The sequence below is a fragment of the Protopterus annectens genome, chromosome 14.part0 (genome assembly GCF_019279795.1).
Source record: "Protopterus annectens isolate FY-2018-M chromosome 14.part0, PAN1.0, whole genome shotgun sequence".
NCBI classification, from domain to species: Eukaryota; Metazoa; Chordata; order Ceratodontiformes; family Protopteridae; genus Protopterus; species Protopterus annectens.
Genome location: NC_056748.1, coordinates 740,728,267 through 740,745,262, shown reverse-complemented (window position 1 = coordinate 740,745,262; position 16,996 = coordinate 740,728,267). Strand labels below are relative to the sequence as shown.

Genomic DNA, 16,996 nt, shown 5'->3' with positions numbered 1-16,996 from the left:
GGACCAATTTAGAGTGTCCAATCCACCTACTGCATGTCTTTGGGATGTGGGAGGAAACCGGAGCACCCGGAGGAAACCCACGCGACCACAGCGAGGGCATGCAGACTCCGCACAGAAAGCACCCCAGCCGAGAATCGAACCAGAGAACCTCTTGCTGTGAAGCGGCAACACTAACCGCTGCACCACCGTGGCCGCCCTAATATATAAATAAGTATAAAACTGATAAAATATGACGTTCTGTCTCCTACTATATAAAATTTTCTATTGAATTGTCCTATGTACATTACTAAACATGTAACATATATAAATATAAATATTGTTGAAAATAATCAACTCAGAAATATATAAAAAGCAATACATATGTAATATCTATATAGTTTGAATATAAAATACATTGTAGTATAGTGTGAAAGACATCACACGAATCTATAATTACCTGTAAAAAACTAAATGTATACTAATATAGTCTAATGTGAGTCCACATGGAACCAAATTACACTAGAATACTGTATAACGTTGTCAATCCATAACTAATAAGGGTTTAATGGAGATGACATCATTCAGTCCTGGTGGATTAGAATAATCCAAAAATACTTAATATGCACATTTATACAGTATTAAAACCAAAGATGAAAAATATGCACTGTACAGACACATTAAAAAGTGTGGTGATATACACTATTTCAATTTTGCTATAGTAGACAGTGTTTTAGTAGACATTAAGGGGGGAGATTTTAAAGGACTGCTGTCCTACAAAGAATACTGGTGGAAAGTATTTTTGGATTTTTCTAATCCACCAGGACTGAATTCCTGGCTTTCTTTAGACCCCCCACTGTTCCTTTTGAGTGTCACCATTGCCATAGATATATTATTTTAAATTGGATGCATTCCAGATTAATAATAAGTGTTTCCTTGAGACTTCTGGTGGGATGAGCAGCTGTGTTTCTCTCCTCCAAGCACAGGGAAATAAAGAATGAAATCACAAGGTACGATAATAAGTTAGGTACTATTCAGACTAGTAGTTTTTCCAAAGTCTAGCTGAATGTCCCCACAGAGAAGGAAGAGTAAATAGGGTTTGAAAATACAGGATAATAAGAGAATTATGGAGGGAAGTGATGTGCCAGTGGTGGCAGAAAAGGAAGACACAGACTGTTCAAGCCAGCTGGAGAGAAAGTTGCACCAGATTCATATTGACCTGCCAAAAATATCATGGTCGTTGGATGAGTGGGTGAAAGAGAACAAGAGATTGGAAAAAGAAGTGGAAGCCCTAAGTGCCCAGACTGATGTAGTCGTGTCTGTCCACAAATGTGGTGGAATTTAAGGGGAAACTTGACAGGAAGACATCAGTAATAAGCTGATGGACCTGGAAGACCAAACCTGAAGAGAAAATCTCAGGTTCAGAGTAATCCCTGAGAAAGTTGTGAGCAAGGACTGTAAGCAGTTTATACAGGAATAATTAAGTGCTTGGGTGGAGATCCATCGAACTGAGATTAGTATAGATAGGGCACGTAGGATCTACATGCCAGCAGCACAGGGAAGAAAGTGGTTGAGGACATCACAGTCAAATTCCATTGCAATGTCTTGACAGAGTAGTTGTTGTCCTCACTCTGGCAGAAGGGGAAGCCTTGACAGTGATTATAGCAATGATATATGTTGAAAAAGTTCACTCCACTCAGACAAGGCAAAAGAGAGGAAAATTTATTGTGGTTTTCTACATATGCAAGGAATTGCAGCTGAGGTTCAACTTGGTGTACCCAGCGGTCATGTGAGTGATGTTTCCCACAGGTATAAAAACATTTTTGGATCCATAGTTGGCCATGGAAGCTTTGCTGTGAGAGCATGAAGCAAGGAGAGGAGAGAGTTCGCATTTTGCTGAGTCGAAGTCCACTGGGGGAAGTGTCGGTGTGACTTCATGGGAAAAAGGGTTGGTTAAAAGGTTAGGCTGGGAAAGTTAGACACAGCCAGTAGTGAAGGACAAGAGCATAGCATTCATGGAGGAGATTGAGAGCAGGAAGATGAATGTAAAAGTAAAGATACAAAGGGGCAGAGCACTGTTTGCTTGTAAAGGTAGAGCGGTTGTGCTGTAAAGCCACTGCATAAAACATAATGAGTGTTTGAGACTTGTGAAGCTCTTAAACTGTTTGATAAAGAAGGCCTGTGCAAGTAAAATCAAACTAGAGAAGCGGGTAATTTATAGGGAGTGGGCAGGACTTCTTGCGATCTACTGCTTGTTATTGAAGAAACCTGCACATACCAGTGAGAGAAGACAAACGGCACTGTAGCACAGAATAAAAGTTGAAAAGTGCTTCAGAAACATCATGGCTGAGAAGAGGCAATATGAGTGAAAAGGATAAATATGTTAAATACTGATAAAGGATGTGAGCGATAAACAAAAATAAGTAAAAGACAGAGGTATACCGTATTGTTAAACTGTGCTGGGTTGGTAGGCACTTTGTATTTGGAAGAGATGAGATCTTTTTTTTTCTCCCATTTTCTTTTTTGGTATTGATAGGTATAATTCTTATTGCATTAAGGACCATGTCAGGCAGAATGGTCTTGCCAGGCACAACTATATATAGTATGCATTTGGAGAAGTTGGAGGGGGATGGAAAATGTTAAATATTTTATTGTATGTAATGTGTATTTTATAGGTCTGTTTCATCTTGTTAAAATGCAGCAATGATTGTATATTGTGACACTGAAAAATGTCAAAAGATAGAGTAGCTACAGTGCAAAGAAGCATTTGGGTCATGAGATGGAAATGGAGGATGGAGATAAGGTATAATTCTTCTGTACAGACTGAAGTGGAAAGAGGAAAAGGGCCTGATCCCAATTATGAGTGAGAGGTTGAATAGCAGACCCTGTGAATAACCTTAGGGTGCTTTCATGGAATATAAACAGGTTGGTTGACACCCACATGCAAAATGACATCTTAGTGTATCTTTGGAGTAATGAACAAATATATTGCTGTTGCAAGAGACACATTTAGAAGGGGAGTATGAATCCTTTATAAAGAAAGGCTTTAAGGAAGGCTAGCACACAAAGATGGAGGGAGAGAAGAAAACAAGGAAGCCATACTAGTGGAAGAAGAATAGAAAGATAGGAGAGGTATATGGTTACACAAGGCAAATGATGTGGGAAAATAATGGTTTAAAGAAGCAATACCAGCTTGAATACTGTTTTTTTATTTTTAATAAGAATACAAAGTTATCTTTAACCCTTATCTTACATAAGAACTTATTGCAATGGTCTATTTTAGTAATTTGAATGCCAGTATCCCTTTTCTGTGTGTGTGTGTGTGTGTGTGTGTGTGTGTGTGTGTGTGTGTGTGTATTTTTTATAAGATCACTAAGCAAATCCACATCAAGAAAAAAAAACACCGCATCAGGTGCACAGTATTAACAAGTTAAATCAAAACAAAACGTCTAGCAGTCCAGTCACAAAAAAAAATGTCAGCACTGTGGTGTCATCCCATAACCAGCAGCTTCATCAGCACTAAGGTAAAAACATAAGTAGCATGGATAGTATTTTTAAATGCATTCAAGTAGATTACCTGATGGAAATAAGAACTTCCTACTGCATAAATTCACAATAAAAAAGTAATGTATAAGAATGCTGTACAATGTTAATATGCTAAGTCTATATATTAAAGCAGTCGAGTAAAATTAAATAAACCCCAATTAAAAATACATGTACATGTGTAGTCCGTAAGCACCCATTCATAGCGCCATAAAACAATCCAGAGAATACTCACCTGCTATAGGTAAACAAAACTAATCTTCGAAATAATAAAACTTAACTAATCTTTCAAAAATTAGTAAATGTTGAGTATATACTCACAATGTCACCATTAGACAGTATATAATAATCTGATGTCACCTAGTGTCCACATTTCAAATTGTATACATTCAAAAATGCATTCTAAAAATGCATATCGTTCAAATTACTTGCATTTAAAAACAATGAAAATGCATTCAAAAATACCATACATGTGCAGTGTAAAACTAAATCATACAATCATTTTTATAGTGTGGTTATTGAAAACAAATTTTCAGTTTCATATAAATCTAATATTTCAATCCTTAAAAATATTAATTAAAACTGATAAAAATAGGACACCAGTATTCATAATTCACCTTTGTTCTCTAGCACCTAAAAGTCAAGACAAATATATGTTGTTTGGTAGATGGACTTGGATTTTCTATCAGTTCCAAAAATGGAAAGGTATGGTGAGGGGTATGAAGACAGATATTTATAAAGTAGACATATCATTTGTCTACACTGTATATTGCTGAGCTACAATTTAATTATTTTCTTTTACTGTTGCATAATATTTGCCCTGTATAAAAGGAGGCATATATGAATTGGGTTATGCAAACTGCCAGAGTGTTGTGCATATTGCTAGTGCCTGATTATCAAAAGAACCCCTAAAGTTAACAGTAGTAAAGTATGTGGTGTACAGCAGGGTAATGGCAGTTAACACATCTGACACGTTCTTTGCACACCTTAAAACTTTGCCTTGGGAGCCTTGGGTTATTCTTGTGTTGTAGCTGTTGTACCACAAACTTTTTCCACATCTATAACTCAGCAGGGACTTGTGCCTGAATAAGGTACTCAAAACATCATCGTAATGGAAGCATGCCAGTACTTTTTTTTTACTGCCTTGAATGTGAACATATTTATACCAGAGCTTGTGGTAAATGTAATTTCCATATCTCTTTCATTAGGCTTTGGTTGGTAGTTTTAAAAAAAATCCGAACAGGGAATATTACCCACTCCATTTGTGTCTGTATTAGGGCTTCCTGAACATAGACCCTATGTCAAAACCTGTGAACCAAGTTATTCCATATAACTTTGTTCCAAATCACATGTTCTACTAACATTATGCTGTGGGAATATTTCTGGTAATGTATTTGGGCTGGCCATGGTCTGACAGTAAAAATGTATTTTTAGAAAAAAAAGGTTTTTTTTTTATAAACAATAGTGCTTAGTGTGCCATCAAAAAATTAGTGATGAATAATTTAACTCTTAAATAAAAGGAGGTACAAAGATATATTACATTTAAATCACTGTGCTCCCCTTTCCTTATCAACTAGCAGTCATCTTGGGTATCTCTGCTACATATTTATAGAACCTAATTAATGCTTTTGGTTTCCATCATAAATATATGTGGTCTCAAAGAAACCCATAAATCAGCATGTAAGGGGTGAAAGCTGCCCCCATTGCTGTACCTTTCAGTTGAATGTAACATTTCTTTTTAAAATGAAACACTTTGTGTATCAGCACCAACTCAGTAACTTGCAGAATGGTAATGACAGAGTCAAAACAAGAAATGATGTGGCGTCCTTAATTCTGGATTAACAAGATGAAAAAGAATTCTCAAGCAAATGTCTGAAAAATGAAGAAATGGATTTAGAAAAAAACTTCTTTTTTTCCCAGAAAGACGGGTTCTTCCAAGTGGACTGTCTCCCTTTTAATGAACCGTAAGTAAAATGTAAAACAATTTCAGAGCTGGATCGGTTATAAGTTCTTGTTTCAAAGCTGAGGAAATTGCATTCTGTTGTTCTAGTGTAATAGGAAGGGGCAATGTCTTCTTTAAACTTTATAGTGGGCTCTGCGAGTAGCTTACAATAAACAATGTGATTTATAAGTTGAGGAAGTTGTAAGGATATTTGTGCACATATGTATCATCATCATGAACTACCTTATCCCCATTTTCTACATGGGTCAAGGTGTTCTGTCTCCGCTGTTGCCATCTCTGTATATTCAGTGCCACTCTCCTTCCTTCCTTCAGCAGTCATGCCTGACTTTTACAAGTATTCTCTCTCACAGTCCAGCCACCTGTTTGTTAGATGTCCTTGTTTCCTCCTACCTTCTCCCTGTCTGTCCTAAATGATCTTCACCAGACTGTCTTGCTTTTCTGCACATGTGCCCAAACCACTGTAATCTGTTCTCTTTGATGTTTTCTGCAGTTGGAGCTGATTTGGCTTCTGCTGTTATGTCTTCATTTCTTTGTCTGTCCCACAATTTGCATCCTACTGCCTGACTCAAGCACTTAATCTCCATCGCCTCTAGCTTCCTCAGCTCTTCTGCCTTTACTGTCCAGGTTTCTGCACCATACAGTAGTACTGGTTGCACCACAGTTTTGTACACCTACTTTTCAGCTTCTTTGGCATCCTTCTGTCGTGTACTACACCTGACACGTTGTGCCAGTTGGCTGCAACCCCTCTGATTCTAGCTTTGACCTCTTTATTTAGACTTCCCTTCTCCCCAACCACCCCTCCCAGATACTTGAAGCTGTTAACCTCTTCCACAATTTTCCCTTCTGTCTCAGTTCTCAGCTTCTTCTGATTTCCCCCATTTACTGCCATTACAACTATTTTATTTGTGTTCAGTTTCATCCTATGTGCCTTCACTTTTGAATTCCATCCCATATCCTTTGCTTTAGTTCTTGTTCACAGTCCAAATGTAATGCCACATTGTCTGCATAGAGCAACTTTGTCGATCTGTGCCCTCCAACTTGTCTGCTAATGTAGTCCATAACCAGTATGAGCAGCAGTAGGTTCAGAGCTGAACTCTGATGCACACCCACTCCCACTGGGAACCCCTCTGCAAGAATGAACACTGTTCATACTTAAGTCATGGTGTCCTTGTACATAGCTTGCACTGATTCTACCAATGTTTCTGGGACTTCGAACCACCACAGGACTGCCCAAATCAGCTTTTTGTGACCTTGTCATATGCCTTCTCCAAGTCTAGGAATGTCCAGTTGGACTCTTTCCTCATTTCTGTCTGTGGCACTGCAAACACGGGTCAGTTGTGCTGCTTCCTGATTTGAATCCAAACTGCTCATCTCCCATCTTACTTTTCCACTTGTCTGTGTATTCATTTATTGATCAACTTTTCCAGAACTTCCATGCAGTGTGACCGGAGTTTGATACCTCTGTACTGCCCACAGTTGTTAGTGTCCCCTTTGTTCTTGAGCACTGGCACTAGTATACTTATTCTCCAGTCTTCTGAGATGCGTCTGTCTCTCAATACTGCTATGATTACCTTCAGGAGGTATTTCTCCCCTGTGTCACCCAGCATCTTTATAATATCTGCTGTGACCTCATCTGAACCTGCTTCTATAGTGGGCTCCTCCTCTTCTCTCACTGTAGGCTGTGTCTGGGGCAGTACAGGTTCTGTGGGGTTTACTTTATTCAGAAGCTGTTGGAAGAAGTACTTCCATCTGCAGTTGATGTCCTTTGGACTGGAGAGAAAGTTGTTGCTGGCATCCCTTATGAATGGTGTCTGACAATCTTTTTTTATTTTTTTGTATTTACCCTGCAACCTGATACAGTTTATTTATGCCATCTACTGAGTCACTTTCCAGAAGATGGTAGAGTGCATCTGATGTGTTTTTCTTTGGTATTTCAACTCCTTTCTTAACCTGTTTGTTAGTCGACCAGTATTCCTTCCTAGCCTGGTCTCTCTTCTATCTCCCACTTTTTCCTGCACTCCTCCTTTCTTTTGTTGACTTCCTTGACTTCTGCATTCCAATACCGGCTTTCCTCATGTACCTGATTTCAATAACTGGCTCGGCCGCATATCTATTCTGTAGTCCTCACACATGCTGTTTTGAGGTGCTGTCATTCGTCTTAATCTCCACCTATTTCTTCTTGAGTTGCCAGAGCCCTGAGTAATTCCTTGAACTGCTGTGCTTTCTCTCAGGTCAATTTACAAGTCTTTAGCCTAGTCTCTGTTGACCTTAGTACTTTCTCTGACCACTGCTTACAGCTGATTGCAGCAACCAGTGGTTAATGCTGTTTCAGTTTTACTGGGGATGACTTTGCAATTGCTGATTCTACCCTAGTGCCCTTTCTTAGTATGAGGAAGTCTACCTGAGTTGCATGTTAGCTACTCTTGTATGTAATCTTGCTTTTTCTCTTTCTGAACCATGTGTTGGTTGCAATCAAGACATTTGCCAGACAGGAGTCTAGAATGGCCGCTCCTCCTTTATTCCTGTTGCCCCATCTACATGGACACAGGCAGTCCTCATATCCTGTTCTATCTGTCTTGATATGTGTGCTGAAGTCACCCATTTTCAACACCAGTGCATGTTATCCTGCTTTGTCTAGTAGGTCCTGCAACAAGCTGTCAGAATGTACTCTGTTCATCAACATCATAACCCTGCTGTGGGGCACAGAGGGTAATATTCATAATCTAAGCCTATCCTTAACCTGGAGTCTGATTGCCTGAGTCTTTCACCAATTCTGATGACATCTCTCAATGTCTTCTGAAGCCTCTCTCTCACCACAATCCCCACACCATTTCTAGCCTGTCCTTCTCCTGAGTAGCAGACTCTGGACCCCAAGCCAAGTGGCTTTGTTGCATTGCCTTTCCAGCTTGTCTCCTGGATACATAGGATGTCCTGCCTTCTCCTTACCATCATGTAATCTACTTCCAGACTCCGTCCTGTCAGTGAACCTACATTGAGTGTAGCAATTCTTAGTTCATGTTTAGCAGGATGATTGGTTTTACATCCAGCTTCCCCTCAACAGAGACATTCCAAGTAACCCAAGCTGGGCAACTGGACATTGGCTGGCCAGTAGCTTATTAAACCGGGGCTGCTGGGCTTTATGGTGGTCACCAACTAGCTAACAGAGACATATACACCCTTCCCACAGTTAGCATGGGTCCCTGGCGTAGATCGGAGTCTGCTGGGTCTTCAACCCACTTATCACCTGCAAATACCCATGCCCATTTAGTGACATTAGTCAGCACAACTGAATCACCTTGAGCCATATTTTACACTGTCATGTTGCTAGACCTGCCATGGCACACAGTCTATGATCTTTGCTCTACTATCTTGAGGATACTGCACGCCACTTTAGTTGCCCAAAGTGGTTGGTCTGTACAAATCATGTGGAGTTTGTGCTGCTGCCCACAACTCCATTCTTTGGTGAGGTTAAGATGGAAACATTGTATATGCATGTTTGTATATATAAATAAAATAAAATCAGGATAGATGTTATTGGACAGTGGCAGATAACCTGCAGCGTTAGGCCTCAGAACATCTCTAAGAAATCTGGCACTGTGCAGCTTGACATGCCTTATCAGGTACTATTGCTTGCTTGTTTTCTTTGACACAGTATTGACACAGGTCTTATCAGAACTTTTAACAGTCTCCTTGTAGTGAGAAATTGAGACCATTATCAGTGGTGGATCCAGGAATTTGCAAAAGGGGGGGGGGGTAGTCTGGTCAGTTAACTACCGGGGTGGAAGCGGGAAAGTGGGACACTAGGTTTGGTGGCTGTGGTAGGTGGCACGTGTGTGGGCCACCCATTTCACAACATACTTTTAGGGGATTTTTCTGAAGCACACTGAGCTGGTATGCTGTACAGTGCACTACAAAGGGTGCTACTGTAAGAGTCCTATTTGTAAGCAGTATACATTGCTCTACTTCATGGATTAATGCAACACCTGTACAGCTCCGTGGGTTAGCATGATACTAGCTCTGCTCATGATATCATAAGTGAGCAGTGACAGTGGCCTGATCGTGCATTCTTCCTCACTATTGTGTCCATAATAATTCTTACTCTGTTGCCTTTAACAGTATACATATATGTATAGTACATCTGTGCAGCATATCTTCACGAATCTCAGCCCAGAATGTCAGATGCGTTGGAGTTACTGTTGTAATCCCAAAGTGATGATGGCAGCAGGTACTTGAAAGCAAAGTTAACAGGACTGCCCTTTTTCACTGGTGTACTGAATACTGAGAGTGTAAAGCAAGATGCACAGACTGTTATTATTTTTTCCTATTCAGACAGAAGATTTGGATGAAGGAACATTGCAAAGGACTTCGAGTTTGATCTCATACCAGTTTAAAAAGATAGCCATATAACTACAAATGGATTTGTTCATTACTCCAAACTGATGGCAAAACTCTTGCTCAATTTTAGAATAGTGGAATTCAAAATCTGAAATATCAGAGATGGCATAAGCAATAATTTTTCTCACAGGGGCCATATATTTGCAAAAGGGTGCCAGCCAGACTGACCAGGCTTTAATCAACTGCTATTTTAGTGAACATGAATGGCTATAACTGGGTGTAGCCAGGCATACTCTTTGTTCTCTACAGAGTACATTTTTTTGACCATCACATCAACATGTTTTTAGGTCATATGATGTCCACAACTGTCTATAAATAAATGCTTTTAAAACAGGTACAATATAGTGAATAGAAACATTAGTTTTAATAGTTTTTTGGGGGGGGCAGTTGAAAAGAACTGGGGAGGGGCAGGCAGCATTTTGAGAGAGATGTCCATTTGTAACCGGTATCTATCTGTCTGTTGGTGGAGGGGTTGGGGCTAGCTGTGTATTAAGAGTTTCTGGGCATAAAATAGAATTTGCTTGGTACACCCCTAAAATACATCATACCTCTCAACCTCTTATGACAAGAAATCTGGATAAAGCCAAAAACAATTGGGGAACAAAATGGCCAAAAAATACGAGCACATTTTAAATATTTAAAATAACGTATAACGCAATAAACGAGTAAAATAAAGAGAACGGAGTACAGATGAGAAGTTAGACAAAAATGTTCAAAGACAAGATACATAAAAAAATTTCAAAAGTACAAAGTTAAAATCTTTACTGATCAATAAAAACTGCTAAAGATTTTTTACTTTTTGTATTTCTTTTTTTATTTGTATGTGCCATGCCTTTATATTACATTTCCTAGCTGTGTTCTCTCCTCCGTGCTTGGTTATCTCATTACATTTTAAATATTGCTCTTATAAGTTTAGAACGTTGCTAGAATACAACATTTTGCCAGGGTGTATTTTCTGGAGGACTTCCCCCGCACTGGAAATGTATCCTGACGTGACTCTGTCCAACAAGAGTGTCAGAGTGCATATGATAACATATTTTGGAATTAGTTTTACTGGTTTTCATTGATTGAATTCTGCTTTTTCTTTTAACTCTCTTGCTGAAATGTTTTGTGTGTGTGTGTGTGTGTGTGTGTGTGTGTGTGTGTGTGTGTGCGTGCGTGTTTGCTGTACCAAGTCAAAACTTTTGCACTACAAAAAAAATATATTACTGACTCTCAAAATTTATTGTAGCCACTGAAATATAAATCAGTGGTTATATAATTAGGTCCTTACCTCACAGATAGATGCAGAGTTTGAGTTTTTTTTGGCTAGACTTCTAGTAATCTGCTGCTGAGTGATAGCCTTGTAGTTATCTATAAAGGCCAAATGATTGATTAAAAATACAAAGCAGATTTCTTATGGCCGGATTGGATCCAAAGCAATTAAAAAGCAGATTCAGCAGTAACTGTACAATAACTACAATGGAAGATTTAAAAATGAATGCTGTGTAATTTTTACTTAAATAAGAAATAGGCATATTATATTCTAATATTTGGATAAGGGCATCACCTCTTCCCCATGTTGTGGAATTTAATGTGGGCCAGACTCCCACCCCATTTTACCAGAAGGCACTTCAGAGAAGACAAAGCCCTGCAGTGATCTCACCAGTATAGTAATGCAGAGATGTGGGATCTGAACTTGCTTTGCTTTCAGTTACTCACTCATATCAGTTAAGGGGGTTTTGAATGTAAAACAGCAGCACAAAATTCCCATTTCTTAAAACCAACAACCAGAAGCACCAGCAGTAACCAGAGCAGTGACTTAAGCGCTTTGGTCCTGGGTACATTGGACTTGTACTCCCTTATTTTCTTGTTGCTGGTGGTGCTTTTTGTTTAGAATGAAGCGGCTGGCTTCTACAAACTCTTCGCAGGGCGGTAGTCTTCTCCAGTGGTGCACAGTTTCAAAGGGCCCAAAATTAAGAGTCAGATATTCTACACTGTCTGAGCAACTGTGGTCAAATTCCACCCTCAGTGCAACTTTCCATTTGCTAGCCATGTTGGGGGCAGAGATAGAAGAGCGCATCAGCGCCCTTCTACATCCCCAACAGGGAGTGACAAGTAGTCAATTAATAAAAACATACAAGACAGCTTTGCTTAAAAAAAGCCAGGGCCGTGGTACAGGAAATAATTGCAAGAGCTGCACACATGCGCAGTTCGCAAAGCGTCCTCCTGTGGGAAAAAATGTATTTTTTTATTTCTCAATCTCTACATAGCTCTGTGTTATATGCATGTAAGTGTGTGTGTGTGTGTGTGTGTGTGTGTGTGTGAGAGAGACGTGTGCGAGTAATAAATGAATAAATATGCATGTGAAGTCTTCACTGGCCTCATGATTATGCATTGGGTATTATTCTAGTGTACTTCAGTACAATAATGCTGAAGATAAATGCAAAAAAAAAAAAAAATAGTTGTGATTCAAAGGAAAAAATGAAAAATTAAAGAAGAAAATTGTCACCAAAGCTGCTGAATTCTACATGGTGAATGATCTTTCTAAAAAGCACTGGAGTTGAATTAATTAGTGCTTAACTACTACACTTTACATTAAAACATTTGTTTTTAGAACGTTCGTTCCTATAGAAAGGAACCACACTGTGCGATCAATCTAAACAGCAGAGTTTTAATGTAAGTAGGGTTGCCACCTTTTCAAATGCCCAAAGTGGGACATTTTTAGAACATACTTCTAATTTATATTTGAACGAGTACACCTGGCTGTGTCAGGTATGAAAGTACAGCGGGCCAAGAGAAGTACGTGTTTTAAGAGGAGATCTGGGGCATTAGCTGCAAAGGTACCCAGTATTTCTTTTGCGCCCTCTGTGCACGGCCCTATGAATTTTGTACCAGTTTTTGCAATATTTTATATTTGATTTTCTCTAGGTACCGCCGCACTGGAGTGACATCAGAAGGGCCTGCACTTACAGAATAATGTGTAGTTGACACAAATGGCACTGCCCCCACATCGGGGCATTTATTCTAGAGGAGTGAATAGGAGTGTGTCATGATATGTGAGTATTTTCCTAAACAGTCCTGGATATTTATTAATAGTGTTAACACGATGTCCAGTGTCTTGATCACTAGTTACTCATCTGGCGAATCGCTGGGTATAGTGGTTACCTGGAGTTGTGGGTACTGTGAGGACACAGGTTCTGGGATCCTGGAGGCAGCATATTTATGGGGGTAAGACCAGGGTTGGTAAAACTTTACCAGACTTCACTTGTGACATTCCAAAGTACCACCCTTTGTAAATTGGAAGTGTGGCTCAGGGCTGGGTTTGGAAGACCCAGTGACACATGGCTGGGACTCTGGGTCATTACAAGTAGTAGTACGATTACATAGTTCCTTTTTTCCAACCAGAATTAACCAGTATATGGGTGCCTTGTACAAAGTGAAGAGCTACATTACCTCAAAGTGAGATCACTCCAGTAGTTATATAAACCTTGTCCAGCTAGTACAGAATTGAACACCATCTTCCAACAACAGCCTACAATGATTTACTGTCACAGCTCTCACCAATGCACCAAAATTACAAGGGAAGATGCAGTTGGAGGAAGACCGTTATACATGTTATTACAATAACTAATCATCTGACTGCAATCTCCAATCACATCTCCACATCCCTGATGTATTTGGCGCATTGGTGACAGGATTCTTCTGGAAAGATGCACCTGATTTTCCAAAAAAAAAAAAAAAAGTTGAAAAGGGGCTGTCGCGCACCCCTGCCTAAATCTGCCACTGATTATTCCATCTTGGTCCTTCTTGATCTCTTGTCAGCTTTTGATACAATAAATCATGATATTCTTTTGGACTGCTTTGAGAAAATTACTGTGGTATTTCTTGGTCAGTCCTAAACTGGTTCACCTACTTATCTCTCTGCTTGTTTCCAAAGGGTGATATCTAGGTTTGTTTCCTCTTCTTCCACCCTCTAGATTGTGGGGTAGTGCCGGCTCCATTTTTGGTTCACTTCTTTTCATTATATATACTGCCACTGGGGGACATTATTTATTCACAAGGTCTACAGTAACACTGATGACACCCAGCTTTACCTCCTGTTTCTACAGACGTCTATGCCTGTGCTCAACTGTTTGACGCACAACCTGAAACGTATCTATGGTTGTATGTTCAGTAATTGTCTTAACATGTCCAAGACAGTGGCAGTTAATGCAACTCTGGTGGGGTTTCTGTGCTGGTTTTGCCTCCTGACATTTCTTGCAGCTGAGACAGGTTATGTTTTTTGTCAAAGGCTTGTGATCCAAGAGTGATTATTAATGAACAGCTCATACTCAAGGACCAGGTTTTTTATGTTGTCAGTTGTCTTCTTTCTGTCTTCAGGATATCACACGGGTCCACTGCCTGTTTCCAAACTCTGACCTTTGTCATGTAGTGCATACCCATGTCTCCTCCTTACATGCCTGCTGCAGTGCCCTATACCTAAGGCTACCTGATGCAGAGCTTACTTGCTTGCAGTTGGTGCAGAACTCCACTGCCCAATTATTTAGTGAAATCTTTAAGTTCCAACACAGTGCACTGTCTTTGCAGAATCTGTATTAGCTGCCTGTTAAGCAGTGCATCATATATAAAGTTCTTGTTTTAGTCTGTTTAGCCCTACATGGCTTGGGCCTCCTGTACATTTGGGAGCTATTTTCCTGGTATGGTCTAATCTGACCCCCTGTATTCTTCCTGTTATGGGCTATTAATAGTTCCATCATGGCACTTAAAGTCCTTGGACACTCAAATTTTTAGTTATCACTGTCCTTACTTGTGGAATTTGCTACCTACCTGATTGAGGGATTCCCCAGCACTTGCCAGTTTTAAGCAGGAACTGAATACTTTTTGCATTATCATATAGCCGACCTATTACATTTTTTCATGTGGTCCATCCGATCTGTACGAGAGCTCCACCAGCAACCTTTATCTGGTTCCTTTGTAACTGTTGTTTGCAGGATTTTTCAGTTATTAGTCTTCTCAATTCCATGATATCGTAGTTTTTATATTTTCCTTATTAGCTTCTTGTTATTTTATATTGCGTCTTTTTTATTATTGCTGTTATAATTGGCACAGTGCTTAGTCACAGGTACTTGGAGTTTGTTTCTCCTTTGATAGTCAGCAACTCTTAAATTCATTAAAATTTTATATATATATATATATATATATATATATATATACACACATATACTTATACACATATATATGTATGGTTCCATGGAAAGAAGAGTGAGTATTTGTTTCTTTACTTTTATTTTGTATGTATCTTGCCATGCAAATTGCTTGTCTAAAATATAAACTGTACATTTTTCTCTTTGTAGCTATCCAAAAGTATCTTGAATGGCCTTCATGAAATTGCACATTGTGTAGAGAGTCGGCACTACTCCCAAGCCTTACATGTACATACACAGGTTGTCTCCAGCAGCAATTTCAGTGAGATTTCCTCATTCATGCCTGTCCTGAAAGTGGTGGTGACCATTGCTAATAAGCTAAATATTTGAATCCATTAACCGTGATGCAGCTTTTTCGGCTTTGTTTCAGAAAAGGATGGCTCATTTTCTAAAAATGACTGACAAGACTTCCTCTGCAGTGACTGCTTTTGATTTTGCAGTTAAGCTGCTGCTCCATACCCCACTTGTTCACTGGCATGCACCTCTTTATTTCAGTTAATTTTTTATATTTTAGCTCATTTGCATATGGGAAGCCATTGTTGAATACTGTTAATTTACAAATGTGTACCTGCGAGTCTCATGGAAGTTTTGTGAAAATAGTAACTCTGTTTTCCTGTTTAGGCAAGCAGAAAATATGAGACATTGCTTTGCAAAAGAAAAAAAATACAAAAAGAGTGCACCTTGTAATTTTTATTGAACTGCAAGCCCAGTGTAAAGGTAACCAGCTGTGTTTTCCTGCTTATCATCCAGCTAGTTTTCCTTCTTGTCAATCTTAGAAGTGCTCCTCAGTAATATGGGCACCTTCAAGAACAATAAAAGAACAATAATCATTTTTTGTCATACCAATGCTTTCTGCAGATTTGCACATAAAATATTATAGAGCATTTTGATGACAGTAGACAATGAGATTCCATATACCATCCTAGCTTTCCTGTAGATTCATAACAGAAATAATCAACTAGAAGGAAAATTAAGTATGGATTGTAATATGGCATTGTATAATGGTATTAATATTTTATTTCTGTATTTCAGCACAGAGATTGTTTTACACTCCAACAGTTTCTATCATTGTTGCATTCAACAGATACACACCATAAAGAGGAATGTCATAATTTCCTAGCGCTTACCATGGACATTTCATCCCCTTTAACAAGACCAGTCTTGTCTGTTTTTAGTTTGAGGAGTGGGTAAAGAGGAGCATGAACAGGCGACAGAATGTTCAAGAACATTTTTATCACAGTACTGTTAGTACTTTTGCATACTCACAGTCTGGGGTTTAAATTGTGTGCACAGTATTTGCTCAGGCTGGTTTCTTTGCTAATGGAACCCACTGTTACACTAATGTATCAGGGAAACATAGCAAGTACCAAATAATTTAATGCTGCCTTTTCTGCACTGATATGTATTTATGTACAACACAGGCACAGTGGATTCTGTTGTGTTTTTGAATTAAAAATATTTTCTAAATGAACTGCTGTGGTCTCAAGCTGTTGTGCTTAATATTGACTGTTCACTGAAGCTGTGATGTAATATAAGTGAAGCTGGTACTTTTCCGTTATTGAGGCAACAGTTCTAAGGTGCCTAAACCCGCACGCACTGATCGCACAGTTGTTAGTCCTGAAGCGGTTGTTAAAGAAAGAAAGAAAAAAGAACCTGGGGATGTATAACCTAGATAGAAGATACGGCGAAATGGTGTCGCACAATAAATACACACAGTGAGTGGTCTCATCACAAAACAAATGATTGGCCTCCAATAGTTATTGGTCATGACAAGATCCAGAGAAGGGATGCACTTGTCCTGCTTCCCAAATTTGCCTGTTTTCCTTACTGTTATTTTGACCTACCAAAATGTTTAATTTATGAGACAAAATGGGAATTTTCTTTCAAAGTGGCACACATTACAGCTAACACATCCTGTGTTCCAAATGGCATG

At 39.1% G+C, this 16,996-nt stretch overlaps 1 protein-coding gene across 1 annotated transcript in view; it reads left to right on the top strand.

The window, feature by feature from the left end:
* SEC31B (SEC31 homolog B, COPII coat complex component) overlaps positions 1 to 16,534 on the top strand; it is a 1,631,704-nt gene extending 1,615,170 nt beyond the window's left edge. The window contains exon 32 of the mRNA XM_044055612.1: positions 15,214 to 16,534. Within this exon, the coding sequence (XP_043911547.1) occupies positions 15,214 to 15,393 (180 nt within the window). The 3' untranslated portion in view covers positions 15,394 to 16,534. The remainder of the gene's footprint in view (positions 1 to 15,213) is intronic.
* The last annotated feature ends 462 nt before the right edge of the window (positions 16,535 to 16,996 follow it).